The sequence below is a fragment of the Acinonyx jubatus genome, chromosome A1 (assembly GCF_027475565.1).
Source record: "Acinonyx jubatus isolate Ajub_Pintada_27869175 chromosome A1, VMU_Ajub_asm_v1.0, whole genome shotgun sequence".
NCBI lineage: Eukaryota > Metazoa > Chordata > Mammalia > Carnivora > Felidae > Acinonyx > Acinonyx jubatus.
In genome coordinates, this window is record NC_069380.1 from 194,138,017 (window position 1) to 194,163,551 (window position 25,535).

General features: G+C 53.2%; 1 protein-coding gene across 2 annotated transcripts in view; it reads right to left on the reverse strand.

Moving 5' to 3' along the window:
- Positions 1 to 4,488: 4,488 nt before the first annotated feature.
- PPARGC1B (PPARG coactivator 1 beta) overlaps positions 4,489 to 25,535 on the reverse strand; it is a 109,128-nt gene continuing 88,081 nt past the window's right edge. Inside the window, exons 5-12 of one of the 2 annotated variants that reach the window (XM_027076992.2) lie at positions 23,505 to 24,660; positions 22,255 to 22,291; positions 21,599 to 21,663; positions 19,647 to 20,439; positions 16,464 to 16,539; positions 14,014 to 14,138; positions 11,082 to 11,236; positions 4,489 to 10,106 (exon numbers count right to left, since the gene is read on the reverse strand). In XM_027076992.2, coding sequence (XP_026932793.1) covers positions 10,006 to 10,106; positions 11,082 to 11,236; positions 14,014 to 14,138; positions 16,464 to 16,539; positions 19,647 to 20,439; positions 21,599 to 21,663; positions 22,255 to 22,291; positions 23,505 to 24,660 — 2,508 coding nt within the window. In that variant the 3' untranslated portion in view covers positions 4,489 to 10,005. The remainder of the gene's footprint in view (positions 10,107 to 11,081; positions 11,237 to 14,013; positions 14,139 to 16,463; positions 16,540 to 19,646; positions 20,440 to 21,598; positions 21,664 to 22,254; positions 22,292 to 23,504; positions 24,661 to 25,535) is intronic. The other variant, XM_027076996.2, reaches the window with a different exon arrangement.

The window sequence follows — 25,535 nt, forward strand, 5'->3', positions numbered from 1 at the left end:
AAGACCACTGCGGAGGCCGCTTTCTGGGGAACCCAACTGACCACACCCATCCTTCACTGCCTCTCCCCTGCTGTCGCACAAACGTCTTTATTAGTTGGTTTGTCCAAACAAGTTTCACACGTTTAAGTGGTTTTCTTTTTAAGTTTATTTATTTTGAGAGAGAGAGAGAGTGCAAGCAGGGTAGGGACTGAGAGAGAGGGAGAAAGAGAATCCCAAGCAGGCTCCACGCTGTCAGCACAGAGCCCGATGGGGGGCTCGAACTCACGAACCGTGTGATCATGGCCCGAGCTGAAATCAAGTGGGTGACACTTAGCTGACTAAGCCACCCAGGTGCCCCACAAGTTTCACACTTTTCAAGTTTAGATGTCACTAGACAGGTGGGTCTTGAATCCTCATCTTTTAACTCTCAAGCTAGATGTTCTGCTTTCCGGAAGTTGACCCTCTCAGAGCAGCGGTCTTTAAAGAGACATGTCCCTAGGCAGGCCACATGTAGTGGTTAAGTGGCAGGGCAAAGAAGAGAGGTGTCACCCTGGAAATACACACGCTACTGCCGGTCTTGGCTTTATTCCTTGGGTAGGTTCCCTCCATTCTTCCCAGCCTCAGCCCTCCCCATCTGCCAACTGAGGGTCACAGTCTTCGCCACACCTCTCACAGGGCTCTGGTTAGCACCAAGGGAACCACATATAAGGACTGCACCTTATGTTGAATTAAGTGCCTCCTGTGATGTCCTGGGTACTGTTCACGGTCCAATTTCATCCTCCCAACCCTCAGGGTAGAGACGATACCTAGCCCCATTTATCACAGGATGAGAATACTCAGAGAGGTTAAGAAACCTGCCCAAAGACGACCAGCTGGTACGAGATGGAGGTTAAGACCCAAAGCCAGACAGCTGTCACCACCCTCCTGGCTTGTAACCCATTTTCCCTGCACCATCTTGCTTCTGACCATCAGCTCCTTTAAAACATGAGGGACCTGAGTTCACCTAGGCAATTCATCTTGCCTCACACTCAGGGAAACCAGGGGCCCAAAGAGGTGGCTTGTCGAAGTTTGCACAACACAGACGTGGCAGAGCTGCGTCTCAAACGTAGGTCTCGAGCCTCTAAATCTCCCGGGCTATTTCTGGCACCACTGAATGCATCCTTGAGGGCATTATTTCCGCGACTCTGTGGCTCGGGGGCCTCCCTAGCTGTGTGTGCAGTCATCAGGCCATGGATAGGATCCACTCACGCGTCCATTCAGGAACTCCTGACCAACAGGGCTGGGCACCCTGCCATGAATAGAGAAGCAGCCCTGCTTTCCTGAATTTTACCATCGAGCAAGGGGGCGACAGCTTCTGAGCGATCACGCACACGGAAAACCTCTCTAAAGACCAACTCAAGTCACAGAAGCCTGCTGCTAAGGGGGAACATCCCCATTCATCTGAATGGGAAATAATTGCGATGTGTTCCTTTCCGACTGCAGAAATCCAAACCGTTTCCAGATGGAGAAAACAAATCACCTCAAAACGAGAGCGAGTTTATGTAGGAAACAAAACAACTTGAAACCAGTTTGCACATAACGTAGAATGGAATGGCTGATTGTACTTGGTCTTGGGTACGTGTGATTTTCTTCACCAACGTCTCAACCCTTTGGGGGCACATTAATATCCACAGGTATCGTGCACTTAAACTGCACTTAAAACATAAAGTTAAGGGGCGCCTGGGTGGCTCAGTCGGTGAAGCGTCTGACTACGGCTCAGGTCATGATCTCGCGGCTCGTAGGTTCGAGCCCCACGTCGGGCTCTGTGCTGACAGCTCGGAGCCTGGAGCCTGCTTCGGATTCTGTGTCTCCCTCTCTCTGCCCGTCCCCTCGCTCGTGCTGTCTCTCTCTCCCTCAAAAATAACTAAACATTAAAAAATTATTAAAAAAGAGTAAATAAAGGTAAAGCAGTTTTAGGGCAAAATAAAAGCGACCCCCGAGAAAGCATGAAACAGAGGACATCCAAGACAGAGGGTCTTAGAAGACGCCGTTTCTTCACCGCCCTTGCTGGAAGTGAGCAAAGGAAAACATTTCAAACTCACCCAAATGAAGCACACAATTCGAGTCTGTTCTTCATATCCTCTGACCAGAAACTTTGTTTTTAACCAGAAACCGTACTGTTGTCGTCCGTTGGTGAGGGTTTTTGCTTGAAAACATAATGTCAAAGTATCTCCTTCAGCATGTGTCATTAGTGAGCTTGTGTGGAAAAGTTGATACAGCCAGACAAGGAGGTCCTTGTTCAGAAAGCGGGAGAGCGTTCTAAAAGTCCTGGCAAAAAACTGGTCCTGGAATGACTGTTGTGGGAGACTGAGTCTGAATGGTTCGTAAGAGCCATGAAATGTGCTGTGAAGGAAGGAAACGTGAACCCAGAGAGTTTTGGGAGGCTCGGGGGGCACACCTGACCCCGGTCCTCTCTGAGAAAGCGACCCTGGAACTAGAATCCTTTCCCCATTTAGTGGCCAGGGTGTCCCTCAACGAGCACGCAAATAAAGACACATCTCACTGGGGCTGTGGGTGGTGTTTTCTTTTTAATCTCCATAGTGTATTTGTTCAGTTTATTTATAAGCAGATCACTTCACTATTTACAGTACATGAGCATAGAGATTCTACAGTTTTTGTGATGTAAACAATAACTCCATAGTAGGAGTCTGAGAAAAGAAGCCAGTTCTGAAGTATTTACAGACGTTAAAATAGAACTTTATACTCACGAAAGAATAATACATAGAGCAATTTGGTTAAATTATCTATGAAACTATAGAATCTGACAATGTACAAATACAGGAAAACATTTTCTCATTTAGAAGGTGAGACAGATAAATCACACCGGAAATAAAATAGGGACCATGACAACCACAATAATTAAAAGCAAAGAAGGTTTCTTCCTTGCCTCTTACAGATAAAGTATTTATATAAATAAGGACACAACCCAACGAAATGGAAAAAATATATAAAAATCCTCTACCAATTAAAAAAAATAGCAAAACTAAAAACTCGATTCTCAATCATTAGCAGTGTCCTTTAAAAAATTAAAATTTAGCTTTCTATTATAAATAACAAAGCAGATGTGTCCCTCTGTGTAGGTGAAATTCTTGCACCTTTCTCAAGAAATGCATCAATGTAATTCCACACATACACACACACACAGGCGTGCACACGTGCAGACAGACAGACACGCACACACACACACACACACACAAATACACACCTATACGCACACACACAGCCTTGCGCTCACGCACCCCAGGCTGTAGTTACCTTGTTGAGCTTCCTAATAAATAATGCCCCCTACGGTAGTACCCCTGGGGATGCCCAAACCTGACAAGTTTAGCCATTCCCTGGTTTAACCCTGTCACAGAGCCGAGGAAAGCCCTGGCTCCCTATTGCTCAGAATTCTCTAGGCTGCATGGTCACACCAAGAGAAAAGGATTTGAGTCCAAGATTTGGAAATGCTGGAAGGGACCATGGGGACCACCTCGCCCAGTCGATTAAGGCTAGCTACAGACACAGTCTTTTAGAAACCTGGGGTCGGGGAGAGGGATCTTGAGTTGATTTCAACATTAGCAGCTGCCTGTGGAGGAAGCCGACGCTCAAAGCCAATGCTAATACCGTGGCACAAAGGGGTGGGTGTGAATTTCCAGAGCGGACGGCACCAAGCCAGACTTCTGGATGGTCATGGCCTCCAGAAACCATCCGGAAAGCCAAGCGGTCCACCTCCCTGTCCCGCTGACCACCGTGACCACACTCCCCTGGAGATTTCCAACCTGTTTCCATTGGAATCAGAACACCCCTCAAGAAACAAAGTTGGGGAGAGTTTATGACTTTTTATTCCTAACACAAAAACACTCGACAAGAGTTTGAAATACAAAACACAAACACAAACAAACAAACAAACAAAAAAACCTGTTTGGCTATTCAGTGGACCGTATCCAAGGCCATGGCCAGCCCCCTCCCCTCCCCCGCCCCGCCCCTCCCCCCCCCCCCCAGTCTCCTCACACGTAACCTCTTTGCTTGTCCCGAGAGTACAGGGCGGGCCACCCAGCAGAGGTTCGCTTAACAAGGTCAGCAGCTGGGATGCCAGTATTGCAGTTACAGCAAACCCCTCCTGGGCACCCGGACACAGGGTCCACTCCTGTCTCCTTTGCCCACAGGATAACTAGTGTGCTTCTCGGTCTGTGCCAGAGTCTGCTAAGCGGTTGCTTCTGCAGTCTTCTGACTGGCGTGACACTGGGCTCTAAACACATAGACAGTTCACTCAGGCCATTACACAGAATTCCCAAAGTTGGTGTTGCACAGCAAGGGGGCCGAAAGGATTTATTTGCCTTCCATCTGGGAAGCTGGTGGGTACAGTCTTTGGCCACTAGAGGGCGACCAGACGTCGATAAGGCAAAGTGCTGAGGTGGAAGCCGACCAATCCCTTCAAAAGTCACCCATAAAGCAAGGCTGGCAAAGGGGAAGAAGAGGCTCTTTGAGGCTCCCTTGCAGGCTCCTTTGACAAAACACGCAGCACAGAGCGGGTTCTAGCTACATAAACACGTCTTTCGTGGCGTTGCTCTGCCCGGGGACTGACCACCTACAAAACCGTATTTTCCGCGCCCCCGGGTGGGGCAGTCGGACCGCCCTGCTGCTTCCAGATGTGCAAGGCATTCTGACGAAACAGAATATCTGAAAATCCGTCCCCCGAGGTCTCAAAGCCTCAGCCACCACTGCTGTATCACTAGAGAAACAAAAAGCAGAAGCTGCCCTAAACACATGCAGTGTGATCGATGCCTCCTGTCGCCCCGTATGTTTTACAATCATTTGAAGGAAACGTGTGAAAAGTGCCTAAGTTAAGCTCTTTTGAAAAAACAAGTGTATTGCTAGTATTGTCTGAGAGCAAGAGAGAAACAGCCAAGCGGTCACAACATTCGGATTAAAAGCTGTTCCGCGGGGACGATGACAACGAGGCCGATGGGAGATGTGACATCACCACCCAGCCAAGTCGGGGTTGAACTTCTCACCATCCCCACGAGAAACTATGGCTTAGATCTGTCCTGGGGAGCTGGCCTCCTCATACAAGGTAACTCGGCCAGGACCATGTGGGTTCGAGTCTGCTGCTGGCTGGTTACCCGGCAGAGAACTCGCACCCTGAACACCAGCTGGGCGCGGCCAGAGAATGGGATCCGGTTCACGGGTGAGTGACGGGTTCCTGAGGCTCCCGGCTGGTAACCTGAGCCTAGCGGGTTCGAAAGGGACTTGAGTGCTCATTCCATCCAATATCCTCATCCGTTAGATGAGGGAACAGAGGCCCGGGATCACACAGCAAGTAAGAAACATCAGGTTTCTCACTGAGATGGCTTATAGTTGAATGACTTGCTCTGTAAACCCATTTGATGTCAGCTGGGCTGTTTCAACTTTTTATACATATATAAAAATAGGTACCAAGATCTAAACTCACCGTTCCCCATCTCTAGGGCCTCCAACAAAAGGGCCAGCAAAGGGCTGGCCTTTCCTGCTGCTATTTAGGAAGGCATCTCTCTCCTCCCTCATACCAGCCCCACTCCCGACCCCATCCCAATCCCTGGGAGAGTACCTCACTCAAGCCAAAGGAGACCCATCTTTGCCAGCGTAGAAACATGGAGCCAGGCTGAAGGGTTGTGGTTTTCTCAAAGTGCTTTTATTGGTTCAATGCAAAGTCAGCCTCTGCCTATTTCCTGGACGTCCTGCAGCCGGCTCCCAGGGGTCTCCCCACACCCAGCGTCTGTTTTGGGCCACGTGGGCTTCCCAGCTCCCGAGCTCTCCCTCCATTTACCCTGTACTTCCGGACTCAGCAAACAGCCCCGGAGCCCTGTCTGCCCCGTGGGCAAACACCCCGGGGACTTGACTTGGGGACCGGCTTAAACATATTGCACATAAGCACTAGCTGCTTTCCTTCCGCCCCGGTGGGAAGGGGTGAGGGGGTCCCTCTTCTTTGGCCAACAAAACCATGAGGTTCACTTTATTTGCTACCGCACACGCGATTTCTTCCCTTAGATCTGAGGGTAGCTGCTAGATCTCAATGCTAAGAAAAACACTGCCGTTTTGATGTGAGTCAGATCAACCAATCCTCCAGGGCTGATTCCGCTTCACAGCCGGGACGGCCCATCTCTCAAGCTTCAGGCTCAGCTGTGATTTCAACTGAGCCCAAGGCTTGGGATGAGGTTCTCACCTGTCCATGCAGAAGGACCGTGTGTCAACACCCTCCCTGCCGCCCCCAGCCGCCACTTGCACGGTGGCCTCGGCACGCATGTTGCACATGCCTAGAAGACACTGCTCTCAACACATCAACAAGCAGAGGCTTTATGCAACAAGAGACGTCTTAGTGCATCTTTTCCTGCGTCAGGACTTGGGCGCTGAGTGTTTGCAGCTCAGAGCTCTCCTCCCTTCCTCCTCCTGCCCCCAGAGCCCCGGAAGCCCTGCCTCTCCCCTGAGCACAGTCACCACGCAGCACTGCAAGACCTCACGGCGGATGCAGACCCCTAACTCGTGCTCTTAGACCAGTTTCCTGGCTTGGGAGCAAGATGTGAGGGGCTACGGGGGGCAGGGGCCTTCTCTGCACTCCATCCACTCATATTCTTTACCTCTTTGATGCATTTTCCTTCGGTCACCAGAACCCCCAAGCGTGAGGATTCTGATTCAGCCTTGTACCGACTGAGGAAGGAGATGGAAGAATTCCACTTAGCGGTTGGATCGGACATTTTTGCAAACACCAGCACAGCACAGGGACAGACAGTACAACCTGCCCGGCGTGGGCAGCTGTCGACACGGTTTACAGTAAGCTTTTATGGCAATCACATGTAAACATCATCCAGAGCAAATACGAGGACAGAGCTACGATGAGATGGTTGCCAATAGCAGCTGCTCCCTCTGGGTTACTCCTTAATGTGGTGGGCAAGAGACCAAGGTTGCCTAGTTTTCCTGGAGGAACCCTGGAGTCTCCTTGGTTAATAATACACAGCACCGAATGAGTCGTCCAGATAGAGGTTATCTGCAGGGTTGGTCAATTTTAGAAGAACTTGCAGCCTTTTGTGGACGGGATGGCAAGCAGAAACCCTGTGGGATGCTCTCGGCAGACATCCTCTCCCGCCAGCGGCCAGCCCTGACTTTAGGCACGTTACCTCCCAACACCGTGCGCAGATCTCGACTCTGCTCAAGGGCCAGTATCTAAGTAACCTCAAGGGTCCTGTGTTAACCTGACTGGGAAGGGCAGCCTCGGCTGACCCAGAAGACAGGAGAGAGAGACTGGTCTTGTATGTAGGAGCGGCTTAGGCAACCTCCAGGCCAACTCTTCCTGGTGCAAAAGGGTGGGGGAGGGACTCTGTGACTTAGCAAGGTCACAAAGCAAGTTCTTGGTGGAGCCAGGCCTCAACCCAGCTCTTCCAGACTCTGAATCTAGAGCTCCTTCCTATTGGCTTCCACAGGATAAAACCTCAGCATGCTCCTTGGTGCAAATCAGGACGCAGTGGGGGCAGCAGACAGATTTAAATTCTATTCTATTGCATTCCATAACCATTTATTTATGTGCCTACTGTATGCTAGGCAGTGAATAGCTATTAAAGGAATTTACAATGTTCAGGTCTGTGCTGGGGATAGTCCCTTTCTTGGTTCATCCTCACAAACCCCGCCTCCCTCAAACATTTCATGTCTGCTATTCCATTCGCTCCCCCCACTCAAGTGGGGGTCATGTGTCACAGTATTATTGCGAGTCCTGTGCCAACGAATGGCCTTAGGGGGATTTTCTCTCACACATCAGGACGCGATAGGGATGGGCCGACGTGAAACCCAGCCACCATTTGGTTCTGTATAATGGGAACCTTTCGAAGATCAGACCAGGTTAAACTCTGATCCGTTAGTAATGGCTGCCCAGAGCACTGTGTTGAGGATTCTAATAGTTAGTATGACCAAGCTCAAAGAACATGAGTGCTGTGGTCGATTAGTTATGTCTGCCACTGGCCAAGGAGGTGGGAGTAGTGGTATATGTGCCATTTATGTATTTGCCATCCCGAGCTAGAGACCACCTTCACAGAAGCTAAGACTCTCAGAGCCGGCAGGAACCTTGGAGATCAACTTGCCTACTTCCCCTCAGTCCATTTCAGAGAAAAGAATGTGGGGGCCCAGAGCAGTCAAGTGACTTGATCCCCAGGAGCTCAGATTCCCTATTCTTTCTAAAGCCTGTTTCCTCCAGTCTTCTCTGTGGGCTGGGAGTATTCTCACCTCCCAGGACAAGCTCACTTTCCCAGTATACCTACTAAGGTACTTGATAATCTTTAAAAAAAAAAAAAAATCAACTACCAATTCTCAAAGTTCTAAAGCCTGGCAGTAGCAAAAGATTAAATTAGCTTGTTTAGTTTAATGAGTCAATTTCAAACACTGTTAAAGCAAGCAGGACTTTTTCTCTTTCCTTTTCTTTTCTTTTTAAGACAGAAACTTCCCAAGGGACCCTGATATATGAACGAGATTAAACTGGAGCCACTCTGTCTGAGGCAGAAGCAATGAGCTCACACCCAGCCTGGCCACGCTTCCCCAAGGCACCTGCACAACATCCAAGCTGGACATGGCTTGACATCACTCAAGAACATCAAGTTTACGGTAAAGCCCAATCAGAATGTTGTCTGGATGGCAAAGGACCTTGGAGATGGTCTTATCCACCCTCAGTCCTCACATGCCCTCCTGCTACCCCTGCCCCATCCACCAAAGCAACTTTCCAGGTGAAGGAAAGGGAAAGACAAGCCGGTCGGAGTGGGATGGGTTGGTGGCTGGTCCCAGCAAGGACGGCTGCTTTGGGATCACCCTGCCTGTGCCATCCCAGGCGTGTCACTGAAGCTCTCATGGCATGTCCACAGAGCCCTCTGGATCCAGACGCAGGTCCAAGTCTAAACCCGCCTAATCCTGGCAAGGCAGTTGGTGACTTAACCCTCAAAGTGAGCCCGGAGACTTCTAGTCTGGGGCCCAATGTTGCTCAACTCACCTCTACCAGTCCCTGTGACTTTATATCTTTACCCCACTACTGCAGGAGCATGGGACCAGGAATCAGGAGGCCTGGGCTGGGGCACCGCTCTGCCCTCCCACTGGCCGTGGGACCTCGGGCCCGTCATCTCACCTCTTGGGGCACTGCCCGCCTCACCTGGAAAAACAAGAACAGTGCAGCTCACCCCTGCCTTCCTCACGAGGTCCGCCAGGATCCGAGTGCGCCAGGCCAGGCGCAAGCTCCGGGCACGAGCTGGCACCAGATGAGGGTTCTGACTCTAACTGGACCCACCCTTGCTCAGTGAGACACCGAGGGCAGAGCACGGCAGAGAAGTCCCAGAAACCTCTCCCCTCTGCTCCTCATTGCGGCTGCAGGCCGCACTTCCCTGGGGATCAGCCTCCCGGCCGCCCGGCGCCTCTCGAGCATTCTGGCAGAGGGAGCGGAGCAGCTCAGTGGCAAACACCTCGCGACAGTGCATAGTTAAAAAATCAAGGAAGCAATACGATAATCCCAGGCACAGTACATCTGAGCCATAAATACGTTATTTGAAGGATATACTTTTTTTTCTTCAATTAAAAATGTGTTTATAATCCTGATTCTATTCACGAGTAACAATTTCATCATCACATACTACGGACAAGAAATGTTATGGTGGACACAGCTGCACGTCTACGAGGGAAGTCGGTCGGGAAGGAAGGGGGAGATGGGTGACTGACCCAGCACTTGGAGGCGCACCCGGGGCCACCCGCCGGAAGCGAGGACACTAAGTGGCAGTGGGACATCAACACCATGGAAACTCACAGACAGAAGCAGCTTTGTTCAATGTAAACATTGATTTTTTTTTTTTTTTAAAAGGACAGCAGTCTCAAGTGTCTCTCTCACGTGTGTTCTCTCACGCGCTCGCTCTCTCGCCTTCTCATATACTTAATTTCTTTGAAAACGTAAACATATTGGAAGGGCCTTGTCTGAGGTATTGAGGTATTCCTCGAAGGTTAAGGCTGTTATCAATGCAGGCTCTGCTGGGCCTCCTTCAGTAAGCTGTCAAAATCCATGGCTTCGTACTTGTTTTTCACGGATGCAGGAAGGGTCTCTTCTGAATTGGAATCTGGGCAGGGGGTGGAGGAGTCAAGGAGAGGGGAAGGCAGTGAGCCACTCAGAAAGGCCAGGTGATCAGAAAATCTGCCACTGGGGTCAGCCCCATGGGGTGCATGTGGCCCCAGGCCTCCAATAACACCAGACAGCAAGAATCAACTTTGCCATTCTACCGTGACACCACTGCCCTGTCGTCAGTGTCTCTCGGCCTCGGCTGCCCTGTTTCTAGAATGGGGTGGCCTGAACCAGAGCACCCTAGAGCTCCTTCCTAGCTCTGATATCCCATTAATCTATTTCCCTAAGAGCTTCCTGCTGGCTAGTGAACCACTGCGGAGGTCACGGAAGGTGGCCACCAGAGCTAGGATGCCCTCATTGTAGAGACACGGAAGCAGGTCCCCATGGGTGGCCATGCAGCCAGGTGGAGCACTGCCCGGCCTGGAATCCTCCTCGGTTTACTCACACTCAGCCCCGTACTACGGACCCCGTGTCAGACTCTCCTCTACAGATAATTCTCTCCTAAATTGTACTTCTTTGTCCTTCTTCACCAACTCCTCTCCAAATGTGAGAGCACGGTGACAATATTATTTCATTGTGGCCCATTAATGGACAAGGCTGCCTGCTGCCTGTTGGGGTCACCATGGAATGCCCCTCAAGGCGGCAGTGCAGCCACTGGCCCTGTGAGGTCAAAGAGACAGTAACCATCGTTCTACCAGCTGGCTGTGAACACAAGACTAGACCTTCCAAGTGGCCACAGGAGGCTTGAATCTGGTACCAGTCTTGGGAGAGGACAAGATGGACCAGAGACCAGAAGAAAAGCAAGATGGCGGCCTCCAGGCGAAGTGGCTGCAAAGTTACCCAATCGGCACATTAGAGCTTTGGTGTGGGAACTGGGTCCAGAGGGGGCTTTGGGTGTGGGTTTCATTAAAGGAGGTCACTGCCCCTCATGCCTTGGGTCTCACTGGAAGGTGGCGGGGCCTTGTGTACTTACCATAGTCAGTGTGTCTGGGCCAGCAAAAGTGCTGGAGCCCTCCGTAGCTCAGCTGGAAGGAGGGCTCGTTGCGTTTCCGCAGGGCAGCGCCATTCCTCAGAGACAGGGCAGCGTGCTCAGAACACCGGTAGGTGATGAAGCCATACTTCTCGCCTCTGTGGGGAGAGGTCAGGGGGAGCATGTTACTGGGCCAGCTTGATTCATACCCTCAGACCACCCATTACCAGAGGCAGAGCAGAAAGCCACACTGATTCAGTAACCATGGCCGCTTGCCCCCCGCCCGCCCCAATACAGATGAGGGCAGTCGCTAGGCTGACCTCCACTGTGTGAGAACAGTAAGAGCAGGTGATTCCCAGAACGTCTGCCGGGCGCCTCACTCTTCAGATCACCCTGCCACTGGCCACTGGCATTTTCTCCCCGCTCAGGGATGAGGAAAACAGGCTCTGCGGAGTTCAGAATTTGCCCCAAGGCAATGGCAGGCAGGGCATTTAAACTCAGGCCTCCCACCATGAAAGCTGATGTACTTCTCTTGGATCTGTGGCACCTAGGCCCCCACCCTTCCCTCCTGCCTCCTTCAAAGCCAGCCTCAGCTACCAGCACCTTGGCTGCTGCTGACTTAGCCTCCCCCTTCCCTAGTACAGCTGGCATTCTGTACACATCATCCTTTATGGTGAACACCTCTCTGCTTGCTCAGCAACTGAGCCACGTGTTCAGCCGGGCTCAGGGCACCAGGGGATGTCACATGATGGTGGCCCTCCCTGGCCACAGTGATGCATTCAAGGATGAGCCTGTCGCCCAAAGCAGAGCCTCAAAGAGTGCATCCCAGCTCTTGGCCCCAACTGTGAGGGAGACTCCTGCTGCCCCTGGTAGGAGGTACGTAAGCTTAGACGTGGAGGCGGCCATTTTGCCACCCGAGGGAAGCCTGCTTGAGAAGGGTGCTGAGGCGAAGGGGGGCCTAAGGTCGGTCCTTTCCCCAGCTCCTCAGTTCCACAAACAGCAAGAAAAAGAATCCTGACCGATCTGTCCCTCTGCTGCGTGCACTCCTCAGGGCAGAGACAATGTGGACTTCTGCTACGGCTCGCGACAGGCTTACCGACACTAGGCGCCTAATAAGTACTCAGCTGGTTCACATTTCCTGACACCTCTCTGAACCAGGCCAAAGTTGGACCCCTTCTGCCTCTTTCAACGTCCAAGCCTGCTTGCTTTATTTTTGCACGTTCTCTTGTTTGACGTCCTGAAGACTGCACAGAACTTAAAACTATCCTATTTGTGTAACGACTTTCTCTTTTTAAGTTGTGGTAAAAACACAGAACACACAAAGTACCATTTTCATGGTTTTTAAGTGTACAATTCAGTAGTGTTAAGTGTATTCACGCTGCTGTGAACGGATCTCCACTTTCTCTGCTTGCTGTTCCCAGGAATCTGACTACTGCCGACACCTCACAGAAGTGGAACCCATATTGCATTTGTCCCCTCGTGGCTGCTTATTTCACGTAGCCTAATGAGGTTATCCATGATTGTCAAGGTTCATCCGTGCTTGCAGCATGCGACAGACTGCCTTTTTTTTTTTAAAATGTTTAAAATATTTATTTTTGAGACAGAGAGAGACAGAGCATGAGTGGGGGAGGGGGAGAGAGAGAGAGAGAGAGAGAGAGAGAGGGAGACACAGAATCCAAAGGGGGCTCCAGGCTCCGGCTGTCAGCACAGAGCCCGACACAGGGCTCAAACTCACGGAGTGTGAGATCATGACCTGAGCTGAAGTTGGACGCTTAACTGATGGAGCCACTCGGGCGCCCAAGATTTCCTTCCTTTCTAAAGCTGAATAATATTCCTTTGTTTGCATGTACTACATGTTGTTTCCCCATTTATAAGCCAATGGGCATGGGGGTGGTTCCCCCTTCTTGGTTATTGTGAATAATGCTCCTATAAACAGGGGCGTGCGAATATCTCTTTGAGATCTCTTGTTTTCAGTTCTCTTAAGTATATACCCACGGGTGGGATTGCTGGATCGGATGGTAATTCTATATTTAACTTTTTGAAGAACCTCCGTACCATTTTCCATTGTGGCTGCACCATTTTACCTTCCCACCAACAGTGCACCGGGTTCCGATTTCTCCACATCCTTGCCAACACTTATTATTTTCTGGAGCCACCTTAATGGATGTGACGTGTGTAATGATCCCTATGTAGAAACAAGTTTCTCATTGAAGTTTTTAAAACGATTATTAAATTTGAATTTAAAAACCTTCAAAGCTCAGTTGGCAAATACGATGGGAGATACTTTAGAGTTATTTCAAAACTGACAAAGTTTTGACATCTAAGTCGTGTGTTTACATGCAACCTATGCTTCCTGCATGCGGGTTCCCTGACAGATGAACACTGCTTCCCCAGGTGAGTGAGGAGAAACAAAGATTCCCAGCAGAATAAAGGGTCTGACCTGGCTGCTCTGGAGGAACAGAGGGGCATGAGTGGCACGGGTCCTTGCAGGGCAGTGTGGTTCCTGTGTAAGTGTCCCTTTAAGCCCCGGGGGCTGTTTGCTGCCCTATATCAGAGTGGAGACCTAAAGCAGCTATGAGAGCTGCAGATTTGACTCTGCTACTAACTAGCTGCTCAGTTAATCTGTCTGAGCTGCCCGGGAAGGGAAAGCAATAGAAAGAATGAGTGCATATGTCATAGGCAGGTTAGAACGTTTAAGAGAAGGCACAGGATTTGCCTGGCAGTCAGCAAACCATCAGTGGGAGTTTACTGCTTATTATTGGGCCACACAGTTGTTACTGGACCTTCTGTGGGACCTGGCTCTCCAGGTCCAGGCTGCGGATCTCATCAGATTTGTTCTGCGGATCTTCTCCGGCATCTTTTGTGTGGCTGGCCTTGAACGGGGACCCCTGCCCTTCCCCACTCCCCTCTCCTGCAACAGCTTGACCGGACTCACCTGTTGTTTCTCGTCAGCACCTGGCACTCCACAATCTCACCGAACACTTCGAAACGCCTCTTCAGCTCTCGGGAGCTCATGTCACTGGAGAGATTGCGAACATATACCACACGGCCTTCACCCTGCTCAAGGAGGGAAACACACAGAAACCCAGTCATTTCCTGGCTTCCTGGGACCCGCTTGATGGGGGGCTTCTATGGAGTCCTAGGTCTCAGCCCACGATGTCCGGCTGAGGGGGTAACACTAACTGGGGCCGGAATCAGAGAGAGGACAATGACGACTCCTCTCCGGAAGACCTGCCTTGTTGGAGGAGGGGGCTGCTAAGTGTCGGACGGGGAAGTGGCTTTAAAGGGAACAAATGCTCACTTGGAGGAAATGAGCAGAGAATGGACAGAGGCAGGAGGGGGGAGTTTATCATCATTAATCTAACTGCTTACTCATAACTGCTTACTCATATTTGTGTTTGGAGTCTGGGATTTTTTCTGGGTAGTGGGGAGGGGATAGGAAGGCAAGCTGTCGGGGCATCTAGATGGCTCAGTCGGTTAAGCGTCCGACTTTGGCTCAGGTCGTGAACTCGAGGGTCTTGGGTTTGAGCCCCATGCTGGGCTCTGTGCTGACAGTGTGGAGCCTGAGCCCTCCCTCTCTCTCTCTCTCTCTCTCTCTCTCTCTCTCTCTGCCCCTCCCCCATTTGCACTCTGTCTCTCTCTCAAAAATAAAGAAACATTAAAAAAAAAAATAAGAAGAAAGAAAGGCAAACTGCCGAGGATGGGAATGGGCAGGCATGGGAAACCAGGTCGTTGTGGGGGTCACAGTGAGCTGGGAGGAAGGCAGTGGGACCAGGACACAGGTCTTGGGGTCACCGCTATCCTCAGTCTTGCCAGGGCAGTGCATAGACAACTGTGACTAAGGGGTCACTTCAGGTGAGCCGGGTGCCATGCTGTGGGCCCCTAAAAGAGCCCAGCAGAGGGAGGGGTGGGGAGCAGCCCAGGATGGAATGTGCCCTCCCCTCCCCTCCAATCTGTGATTGGATCCAGTGAATGCCATCGCTGCTCTGACCCGCTGGAGAAACTCCGGCTGCGTCCTGGAAACCTGTGCTCTCGTGGGTGAAAGTGACAGGTTCTGGTTTGGACAGGCTTTCTCCGGGAACAGGTTAAAGCCATCTGGAACCACCCCACTCTCATCTCCCAGCTGGCAGGGAGGAAACAAGGCCCAGGGGCCACAGCAGACCTCTGCTGTCAACCATGGGAACTGGGTTCTGCTCAGTGTAGGAATCCCCTCCCCCAGCCTCCTTTCAGCTCCTTACGCTGGGAAGTTCTTTCCTGCCTCTGCCCCATGGTTCTCCTGAAACTACATGGTGGCTCCTTTCATCTGTCAGGGTCTAGCTCCTCGCAGATGTCCTTCCTAGACTGCCATGTAAACACATCCTCCCCACTAGTCAAAACACGACTGTTTGTTTCAGAGAGTTTAGCCTCATGTGATTAATTCCACCGCGCCTCTCCCAATCTCTGATTACAGTGTTTATTCCTTGCTTACGAGTCTGTTGCCTTTCTCTCCCTTCTGCCCCAACCACGGGAATGAGGACCTTGTCTGTCTTGCTCGTGCCAGGCACGGCCCCACTGCTGAATGGTCACACGTGGAATCCAAGGTGATGCTCCAGGCACAGCCTGTGGTTGTAAGTACCTGCCCGCAGGCAGCTGGGTACCTCTGGGGTACACACACCTCATGTGTCCTCCCTGCTTCTGCCCGGAAGTGCCAGTTATGCAGGAAAGCAATCAAGTGCAAGCCTGTTTGTCTTTCTGAGCATCTGTCTTACTTTCTCTTCCCTTCTTTCTAGTGACATGGAGGGGCTGGCTCCGGCTCCCCACTGCAGATTCCTGATGAATTTTCTCTAGGTGCTTTGCAGTGGGTTCACCAGGCATAGCCTGGGCCCATAAACTAACTCTGGGGGAAGATCAGGGGGGTCAGTAGGAAGCAAGAAGCAGGCTTCTCCTGGTCCCTCAGACCAGATCAAGCTGGGGGATGCTTAGGAAGGACAAGGCCCAACTCCTTTGTGTATGGATGAGTAAACTGAGGCTCAGGGAAGCTGGGAGACCTGCCCAAGGTCACACAGAGGGTGGTACCAGGGCTGGTTTGTGGCCTGGCTGGCCCTGCTCTGCTCCTCCCCGCCCCCAACCGCAGCCTGCCCTCTCGGCCCTGCTAAGCCTCTGACGTTCAGCCCTAAAATCACCACCCACTACATGCCTCACTGCCAGTCCCTCGGCCGCACTTTGCACGATGCCACCTCTGATGCCCTTTGGTGACCCTGGTGCTTCTTTAAGTGAGAGAAACGTGACTATCTTCTGCAGGCCACAGCTGGCCTCAAAGAGCTTCGGGTCTATGAAGCCCCTGCACGTCCTGATGCCCCTGCTCTTCCCCATTCACTCCGGGCTCTGGGGCCCCAGATCACTTACAATGGCCTTTTCCTGCCGCTTCCTGGCATGCCGGACACTTGGCGTTCCGTCTGAACACGGTCCTCTGCTCTCACACCTGTCGGTGAACAAGCAAACCACAGGCACTCACTCTCAGGAGGGACCACGGCAGGGTGGGCGGGTGGAGTTGCCCCCGGAAGCGAGGCACGCTTCTTTAGAACTTGCTCATGAGGGCAGAAGGAGCCCAGCACGCCCCGTCCCCAGCAGTGGCAGCCCGGGGCTGGGCATGGCTCTGTACAATGTGACCGGCGCCTCTGGCCAGCCTCTGGGACGAGATCACTGGGAACCACCGTGTCGCGAAATCCCAACCCGTCTGAACCTCGCCTTTTTATGCCATTAAGGGTGGAAAGGCCCTCTCACTTCATCACTGTCTGGGACCTGATGGGGGGAAAACAACCTTTGAGGTCTTACGTTTCCCCATTTTCCAGATGAAAACCCCGAGGCTCAGGTTCAATATGGGTTTGCCTAAGGATGGAATGTGGGGAAGCCAGAGCCAGAAGGAGGTCTGCTGATCCTGGACCCACTGCTGTCTAATGGCTGGCGCCCAGGCACGAGGCAACCCGGCCCTCACAGCCCCCACGTCCAGTCTGGCTATCAGGCTCAGCAGCCCGCATGTGCTGCCCGGGGAGACCCCTGGGTGCCACACGCCTTCGTCTTGCCGCCTGTCTGCACACCGCCTCCTCCCCGAGAGAGCCAGGCTGCTGGACTGGAAGGAGCACAGCATGGGAGGCAGGGGGGAGTCCGGGCTCTGCACATACTGTCTGCGTCCTTGGGAAATACAGCACGCAGGATAAGAACACAGACTCTCCGGTCAGACAGCCTGTGTTCGCTCGCATCCCGGCTCTGCCACCTCCTGCTGGGCGACCTTGGGCTAGTTACTCACCTCCCCTTAGCCTGAGTTCTTCAACTGTAAACAGGGAGACCGTACTGCCATCTTGGCCATTTGTGAGGATCAAATCAGAAAATGCTCGGCGCAAGACCTGCTCAATAATTACTTGCTATGGTTTTCTACTGAACCTCTTTGAGCCTCAGCTTCCTCATCTATGAAATGGGGGTAAGAAGCAGATGCGCCCTCCAAGAGCATCTGCGAAGCCAAACAGGGTAATAGAAGGGGGTATGACTTGCAAACTTTAAAGTGCAACAAATCGCAGTGTCATCATCCATTGGTAACACATTGGCAGTTCCCCCACCTGAACTGTTGAGAGTGACCGAAAGGTACTGTGGGGTTTGTGTTGTGACACCAGCTCAGAGCCGGGATCGGAAGCACAGGTTTAAGAAATGTGAGCCCTGCGGGGGGGAGGTGGCGCCTGGGTGGCTCAGCTGGTGGAACGTCCAACTTCAGCTCAGGTCATGATCTCATGGTTTGTGAGTTCGAGCCCCGCATTGGGCTCTATGCTGACAGCTCAGAGCCTGGAGCCTGCTTTGGATTCTGTCTCCTTCTCTCTCTGCCCCTCCCCACATGTGCTCTATTTCTCTGTCTCTCAAAAATAAACAGATGTTAAAAAAAAAAATTTTTTTTAAAATGTGAGCCCGGAGAAGGCTGATGACTCCTTTACCAGGCTTGCCAGGCACCAAGCTCTGCCAGCTGAGCAAAAACCGAGTCAACCAATTAATTTTCTCCAGTGAGCAGAAAAAGCCAGCCCGGAACTTGGCCCAAAAGCAAGAAGAGGAAAAGGCGAATCCATGGGAGTTTCTAGAGAGGCTCGCAGCTCTTTGCAGGCAAGTTCATGAATACAGGCCCTGCCCTAACGCCCCTGAGCCGGTCAGGAGGGAAAGGAGGCCAGGAAGCCCCAGCTCCAGCCTTGGAGGATGTGTTTCAAAAAGAAGAGAACCTTTCGTAGCTTCTGAGCTACTCAATGTTGCACAGGAAGCTGCCTAGTGTGGACGCCTAGTCACTTAAGTCCCCGTGACCCTTGGCAAAAGGAGAATGGAGCCAGAGAGAGGTCTGACCAATCATCCTGGCTTATTACAGAGAAGGGCTTTTAGAGAAATCGCTAGGGAAACTCATTTTGATTAACAGGTAGTTCAGGGCTTCTAACATTAGTGTCAGGGGAGTCTACAACCCCCCCTCAAACTGAATGCCCAGTTACAGGTCTACATACATTTTAAAGGGAAGAGAAGCGTTTGCTTTAATCAGATTTTCAGGCAGTTAAGAGCTACTGGTGTAGATACATAAATACAAAGCAGAGTTTTTCTACGAGAAGATACTTTTCTATTACCTGAATTCTAGTTCTCAGAGTATGGCACTCTGGTGACATCATCACCTGGGAACTAGTTAGAACTGCGGATTCCCCCTCCCCCCCCCACCCCCATGTACAGATTGAGACACCGGGCGGGTGGGGTCCATGCAGCTGCAAGGTAACAAGCACTCCAGGTGGCTGCTGCATGGCTCTAGACCCAAGTGCACCATCTAGTGGTCACTCGGGTGCATGGCAGGCAGAGGATTTGGGACATGCCCTGACCCCGCTTAGGCCTCCCCACGTCAGGTCAGGTCAGGTCAGGTCCTGCTGTGATCAGGGAAAGAAGCAACCTGACTCCACCAAAATGTGCCAAACTTCCATTCTTTCTGCCCAGCTCCCCACTGACTTTTGGACCAGCTCCTTCTTTCAGACCGGTTTACTGAGCCAAGATGGTCTGAGCAAACAGGCTCATGATGCATCATCCCCGTGCGAAGGTGGAGCGGCTCCCGGGGGATCAACTGACTGGCTGGAAGTCCTGGCACAGCTCAGCAGGACCAAGAGATGGGAATAACCTTACTGCTGCTTTAAATCCGGGTCTTATTTTTAGAACGAAGATTAGAGTTCTGCTAATCTGCCTTTGACATGCAAAGGTCACATAGACATTAAATTGGGTCCAAAGCAGGAAATGGATGAATAAGGGACAAGTTCATTTAGACATAAAGCCACAAGCAGCCAGGAAGTGGGTATTCTTCCTCTCCCGGGGCCAAGAGATTTGGGTCACTCTTGACTGCCACACGGCAGGCTTTGCCTGCCTCCAGGACTTGCCCCACAACTCTCCCAGGGAGACCACCTCCAGGGCCTCTGACCAGGACACAGGCCACACGGAGAGACTCAGCCCCAGTTTCAGGGCTCCTCCCTCCCTTGGCACCCTGGGAACTGGGGTCGTCGGCTGCCCGCTGTCCCTCTTGAGGCCACCCATCCATACCTGAAGGTCCTTCGGACGGCTGGTGACCGGGAGCAGCAGGAGGAAGAACAGGAACTAGAACGACTGCGGGAACAAAGCTGCCGGCCGGCCTTGCTGGGGGGGCTCTGGTAGGGGCAGTGGTCAGAGCAAGGGGGGCTGACCCCCGAGTCCTCTTCTTCATCGTCCTCCTCCTCCTCCTCCTCAAGGAGGAAGCTGCTCTCACCACTGCTGCTGCTGCTGTCCTCAAAGACAGTGTCGTATTCAGGACTCTTACAGGAGGCCAGGTCTTCGTCCTCCAGGGCGCTCTCCAGGAGCCCAAAGTGCTTGGTGAGGCTGGCGCGGATCTCGTGGTCTCGCAGTAGCACACTGTCCTTGGCGGGGGCGCTGGCATCACGGCTTCTGTCTTCCTCCCTGTTGGAGGCCTGCACCTCGGCCTGGAGGGCCCCTTGCTGAGGCCAGTCCTCAAGGTGGACCCCAGACGGCTCCCAGGACCTCAGCACCTTCCTCTGCAGGGCGCCTTCTGGCTTCAGCACCTGGCAGTAATCGTGGTCTCCGAAGGAACAGGAGAAGGGGCGCTTCTGACCAGCCTGGGAGGCTGGCTGGGTTGTGGCATGCCGCAGGTGGGACAGGAGCTCGCTCCGCTCTGGGTGCTTCTTTGGCAGCTTGTGGGCAGCCCCCGCGGCGGCCTCGAGCTGGAGGCCCTCCAAGCTGGGAAGGCTGGGAGCTCTGTCTTTGCCTGGGCTGTGTTTGATGTCTGGCTTGAAGACGTCCTCCTCTGTGGGCTTGTACGGAGGTGTGGTGGGCGGGGTGAGTCCTAGCCAAGCAAGAGGAGAACCGTGTGAGGTGGAAACGGGTCACTCCTCCAAGGGACAGAGGGTCTGGTTTGGGATGGCAGATAAGCAGTGTATGTACCACCACATTCCCAACCCAATGAATGGCAGGCATCACTAATCGAACACCACACTGGTGGCTGAGCCTGAACGTGGCCTGGGACTCACGCAGCCCACGGTTAGTTCTTGAGCTGGCATGTGACAAAATCCACTTGCCATCCCTCTGTAGCCCGGCAATGGTAGCCAAAGCCTCCCGGTCATTCGAGATATCTCCTCCTGCTCTCCATCCAATCATTCGACCAGCTCTCCCTACTGTTTTGATGTCTCCCCAGGGAGTTTAAAGGCAGGCACCGCAGGTCAAACCTCCCACCTGGATTGGACCCCCACGGTGCCATGAGTGCTCCTGCATCTGACCTTGGCCTCCATCCGCCCCAGTGCAGAGGGAACTTGCTAAATGCCCGAGATCTCTTCCCGTCTGGGGCTCCTGAAGCCTGCAGGATCAAGCTCAAACTCTCAGCCTGGCATCCCTCTCAGCCTTCTGTGATTGCTCCTTCCGGCCCCTCCTCCACTTCCGCGATGTGGTGATGCCAGGCGCACCTCTCCTCAGGAGCACCTAAGGCTTTCACCCTGGGTGCCTTTTGCTCCTGTAGATTCTGTTGCCAGGGATCTACTTCTCGCTGCCTCCTCTCTCCAGCCTCTGCCTATCCTGCGAGCCCGGCTCACAAGCCCCCTGCTCTGGATGCCTTGCAAATCTTCCCAGGCCACACTCCTGCCCTGCCCCACCTCACCCCTTCCTCCATGCTCCGGCGCTCTCGTACATACTCTGAACCAACACGTCTGCAACAGCACCCGTCATGGTGGGAGCCTGTCTCCCACATAACACTGCGGGCTCCTTCGGGGGAAGACGTGTGTCTCTCCCTTAGCTCATGTGCGGCTTGCTGCAGCTGACCGGCTGACTCTCCCCCTTATAGCACCCTCATTAGGTATCCCAAGACCCTGTGCAGCCCAAGCGGCGGTGGCAGGGAGGGCTCAGTGGGGCACCCCCCCACAACTGCCCGAGGGGCTGTTCAGGGTGGGGGACTCATTGCTGGAAGTCATACCAGCTCCCCTGAGGGCACCCTACCAGCTGAGCCCCTGGCTCACCTGCCGTGCCACAGAGCTCCACCGTCAAGGTCTGCTCAAAGCTCTTCTTGCCAAAAGGAGGGCCACTGGTGGGGGCGGGGAGGACAGAAAGGGAAGAGGCCAGTCAGCAGAAGGCTCCACTTCTCCCAGCATGCAAGGAGGGCAAGGGGACACCATGACAGAGCCCGGCTCTACTGCCCACAGAGGTGGGTGCTGGGGAGTTTTCTGGGAGACCCCCATCCTGGCTTAGAAGAGTTCAAAGCAGCCTATCACTCTTGGAGGACACACAGGAGTAATCTGCTGGAAGGTGGAGACAGGACAAGCATCAGCACCCTCCTTATTTTACAGACCTGACACCCCGAGTGAGGAGGAGACTTGCCCAAAGCCACGGAGCATTATCACCTTTCCCCCGTGAAGAAAGTAATTCCTTCCCAGGTTCTGAAGAGGACAGCTTATGAAATGGCCTGAACCCTTAATTCCTTACGTTCCTGGGCCTGCAGAGACCTCCCTTCTAAGGGAGCCCGGCTACCAAGGGCTCCGCATGGCAATGAGGGCAGGGGAATGGGGGGCAGGGGCAGGCTCACGGGCTGATGAACCATCCAACCCCCACCGCCATACACACACCCAACAGGACACAGACTCATGAAATAATAAACCACTGATTTCCAAAAATCTACCTTTGTGACAAGGCCAGCATGAGGCACCTGGGAGAGTCTGAAAAGAAGACGAAAAAGAAGAAAATAAGATTCCCCAACACATCATCACTACCAGATGTTTCCCTCTGGAGGAGACCCCGAGCTTCCACTGGTACCAGGCAGAGCTCCCTTCAAGCATGTGACCCAAAATCCTCTGTCATTTTTAGGGAAGGGCAGGAACAACTCAAAGTCACCGTCATTCGCAGGGTCTCAGCAACATTAACACCTGGCAGACTACTCAAGGTTTGGGAAAGAGCAGGTAGGTACGAGAGCGACCCCTTCTGGCCAAACAGTATAGTACAGCAGGGTGGGGAGCCCCAGGGAAGGCCAGGGGCTCAGGGCTGGTCCACAGATGGATGTAGGACTCGAGGGCTGAATGGACGGCTCAATCTCTGTGCCTCAGTTTCTGTGTGTGCAATGGAGATTATGACAGTACCTGCCACACAGGCCCCCTGTGAGGAGTCACTGGGGATAAGCTGTGTCAAGTTTTAGACCAGTGCCTGGCACAACAAATACACAATAGATACCTGTTATTACCAGATCTACCATTGTTACCATTTAAAATTCAACGTCATTAGGGGCACCTGAGTGGCTCAGCCGGTTGAGCGTCCGACTTCGGCTGAGGTCATGATCTCACGGTTTGTGGGTTCGAGCCCCGCGTTGGGCTCTGCACTGACAGCACAAAGCCTGGAGCCTGCTTCGGATTCTGCATCTCTCCCCCCCGCCCCACTTCTCTCTCTGCTCCTCCCCTGCTTGTGCTCTCACTGTCTCTCTCTCTCTCTCTCTCTCTCTCTCTCAAAAATAAATAAATACACTTAAAAAAAATAAAATAAAATTCAACATCATTATGGAGCTAGATTTATAGACTCACTCCTTTCGTCACACCATCACCCAGGACGTCTTCTTTAGAGCACTTAGCACCATTTGTAATTATCTTCCTTTTTTATTTACTTTGTGATTGCCTGTCTGCCCCACTGAAACAAAAGCCCCATGAGGGCAGGCATCTCGCTCCGTGTTCATTAAGTGGTGCCTGGCCCATGCGTGATGAAAAACTCAGAGATGTGTGGGTGATGTCTGAAGATCCGCCCAACTAGCCCATTGCACAGAAAGGGAAGTCGACAGCCGGAGAGGGGAAGGGACTTGCCCAACACAGGGCTCCTGGCTCCCAGCGCAGTGGGGTATGCCACACCCCATCCCTGCCCCCTCTCTTACAGACCACCGACTCCGACTACCTCTGGAAGGGAGCCGTGGGCAGCTGGGGTCCTCATCCGTGTCCCCACACCCACTCTCACAGGGGCTCTCCAGAGCCGGGATCTGGGGTCCCCGTGGGAGCTGCTGGTCTTGACCACTGTCCTCATCCGTGGGGCTGCCCAGCGCCCCCTCCATGTCGTAGGCCTCGGGAGCCAGGTGCAGTGAGGACAGAGCTCCTTGGGGCTCTGCAGGGACCAGAGACTCATCGGAGAATGTCAGCCAGGGGCCCAGCTCCGGGTTCAGTCTCCTGGAACGCCGCACGGGGCACACGGAACTCTCCGGCTTCCTCCCCAGCTTGGTCCACGGCAGGCCTCTGCCCGGCCTTTTCCGGCCCCATTCCTCCTCCTCCTCTTCCTCCTCTTTTTCTTCTTCCTCCTCCTCGTCCTCATCCTCTTCCTCGTCCTCTTCCTCCTGCTGCTGCTGCAGCCTGGCCGACCGGCCGGCGCGTCCTTTCACCTCCAGCCGCAGCGGGCGCAGGCTGGGTCTGGGCCCTGTGCTCCTGGGAGAAGCTGTGATCCTCACCTCCTCCACGGGGGATGGGTGGCCAGGGGACGCCTGGCTGTCTTTGGGGGGCCTGGGCCTTGGCCGGGGCGTGAGGGAGGCATAGACAGGTGTGGCCAGGCGGTAGGGTTTGCTGACGTCACAGAGGACATCTTGAGCCAGAAGTTCCCTCAGGATGGAGAACTCAGCCCAGGAGGCTTTGGAAGGGTGCTGGGACCGAGGCTGGGGCTTGACCTGCTTGGAGGGGCTGCTGCAGGGCTGGGGGGCTGGCTCTGGGGCCTGTGGGGGCAGCTTCCTCTGGGGGAGGCAGTAGGTGTGCATGTAGCGAATGAGCTGCACCACGGCGTGCATGTCTTCCCGGGAAACCTGGGTGCCGGGACGCGCCCTGCCCGATGCCGGGGAGTCCTGGGGCAAGGCTGGAGCCGGCTGGGGGCTCGGGCAGTCCTCACCGGGTTCCTCATCCTCCTTGGCTGGGAGCTGGGGGCTCAGAGCGGGTGGCGGCTGCAAGCCCCTGTCTGGGGAGCGGGCTTTAGTCTGGGGGCAGGACGGCACCGAAGTGAGGTGCCTATGCAGTTCCGTACAACTCCGGCTCTGAGACTGCACCGTGGGGACCTTCTTGTCTTGGGTGCCGTCCATCTAGAGACAGAGAGAGGCCAGAGTGAAGAGGGAGGCCCGCACTGCCCCCCTCCACTCTGCCCCCCTCCTGCAGCCACTGGCCAGGCCCCGCGTGGCACCTGGCAATGCTCAGGTGATAAGGAACAAAGGAGCGACCAGCCTCCTAACAGGCCTCCCATCCATAGATTTCGCCCTCGTGGGTTCACTGACAAAGCCCTCCTCTGACCACCCGCTCCCCTGAGCTCCCCTGAGCTATACCCTTTGGTAATGGCACCTGGGCCTGGGAACAGGGATTCACTGTAAATGAGGGTGCCGGAGATCTCTCTGGGATAATGGGAATGTTCTAAAACTGAGCTGTGGTCATGGATGGGGCACCTGGGTGGCTCAGTCGGTTAAGTGTCCGACTCTTGGTTTCAGCTCAGGTCATGATCTCATGGTTTATGAGTTCGAGCCCCACATCAGACTCTGTGCTTCACATTCTCTCTCTCCCTCTCTCAAAAAAATCAATCAATCCACCAACTTTGAACTGTGGTCATGGCTGCGCAACTCTGCAGATTTACTGAAAATCATCAAATTATACTTTAAAAATAGGTGCCTTTTATGATATTTAAGTGACACCTCCATAAAGCCGTTAAAAAAAAAAAAATCCTGATTCTGCCCGAGGGCATGGGATTGTGTTCAAGAGCCCCCTGCGGGAGTGTCCAGGGACCAGAGGGGAAGGACAGAGCGTAGGCTTTGAGCAACACTAGGAGATCACCTATGAAATCGCTCTTTGAAAGTCTTAGAAGATGGAATCCAAGGAGGAAAAGGGATCTGCTTCACTCCTTGGTGTTTGCGACAGAGCTTTCGACTCTCAAAGGGCTTCCCCCAGAAGAAAGGCAAACACCTTCTTGTGG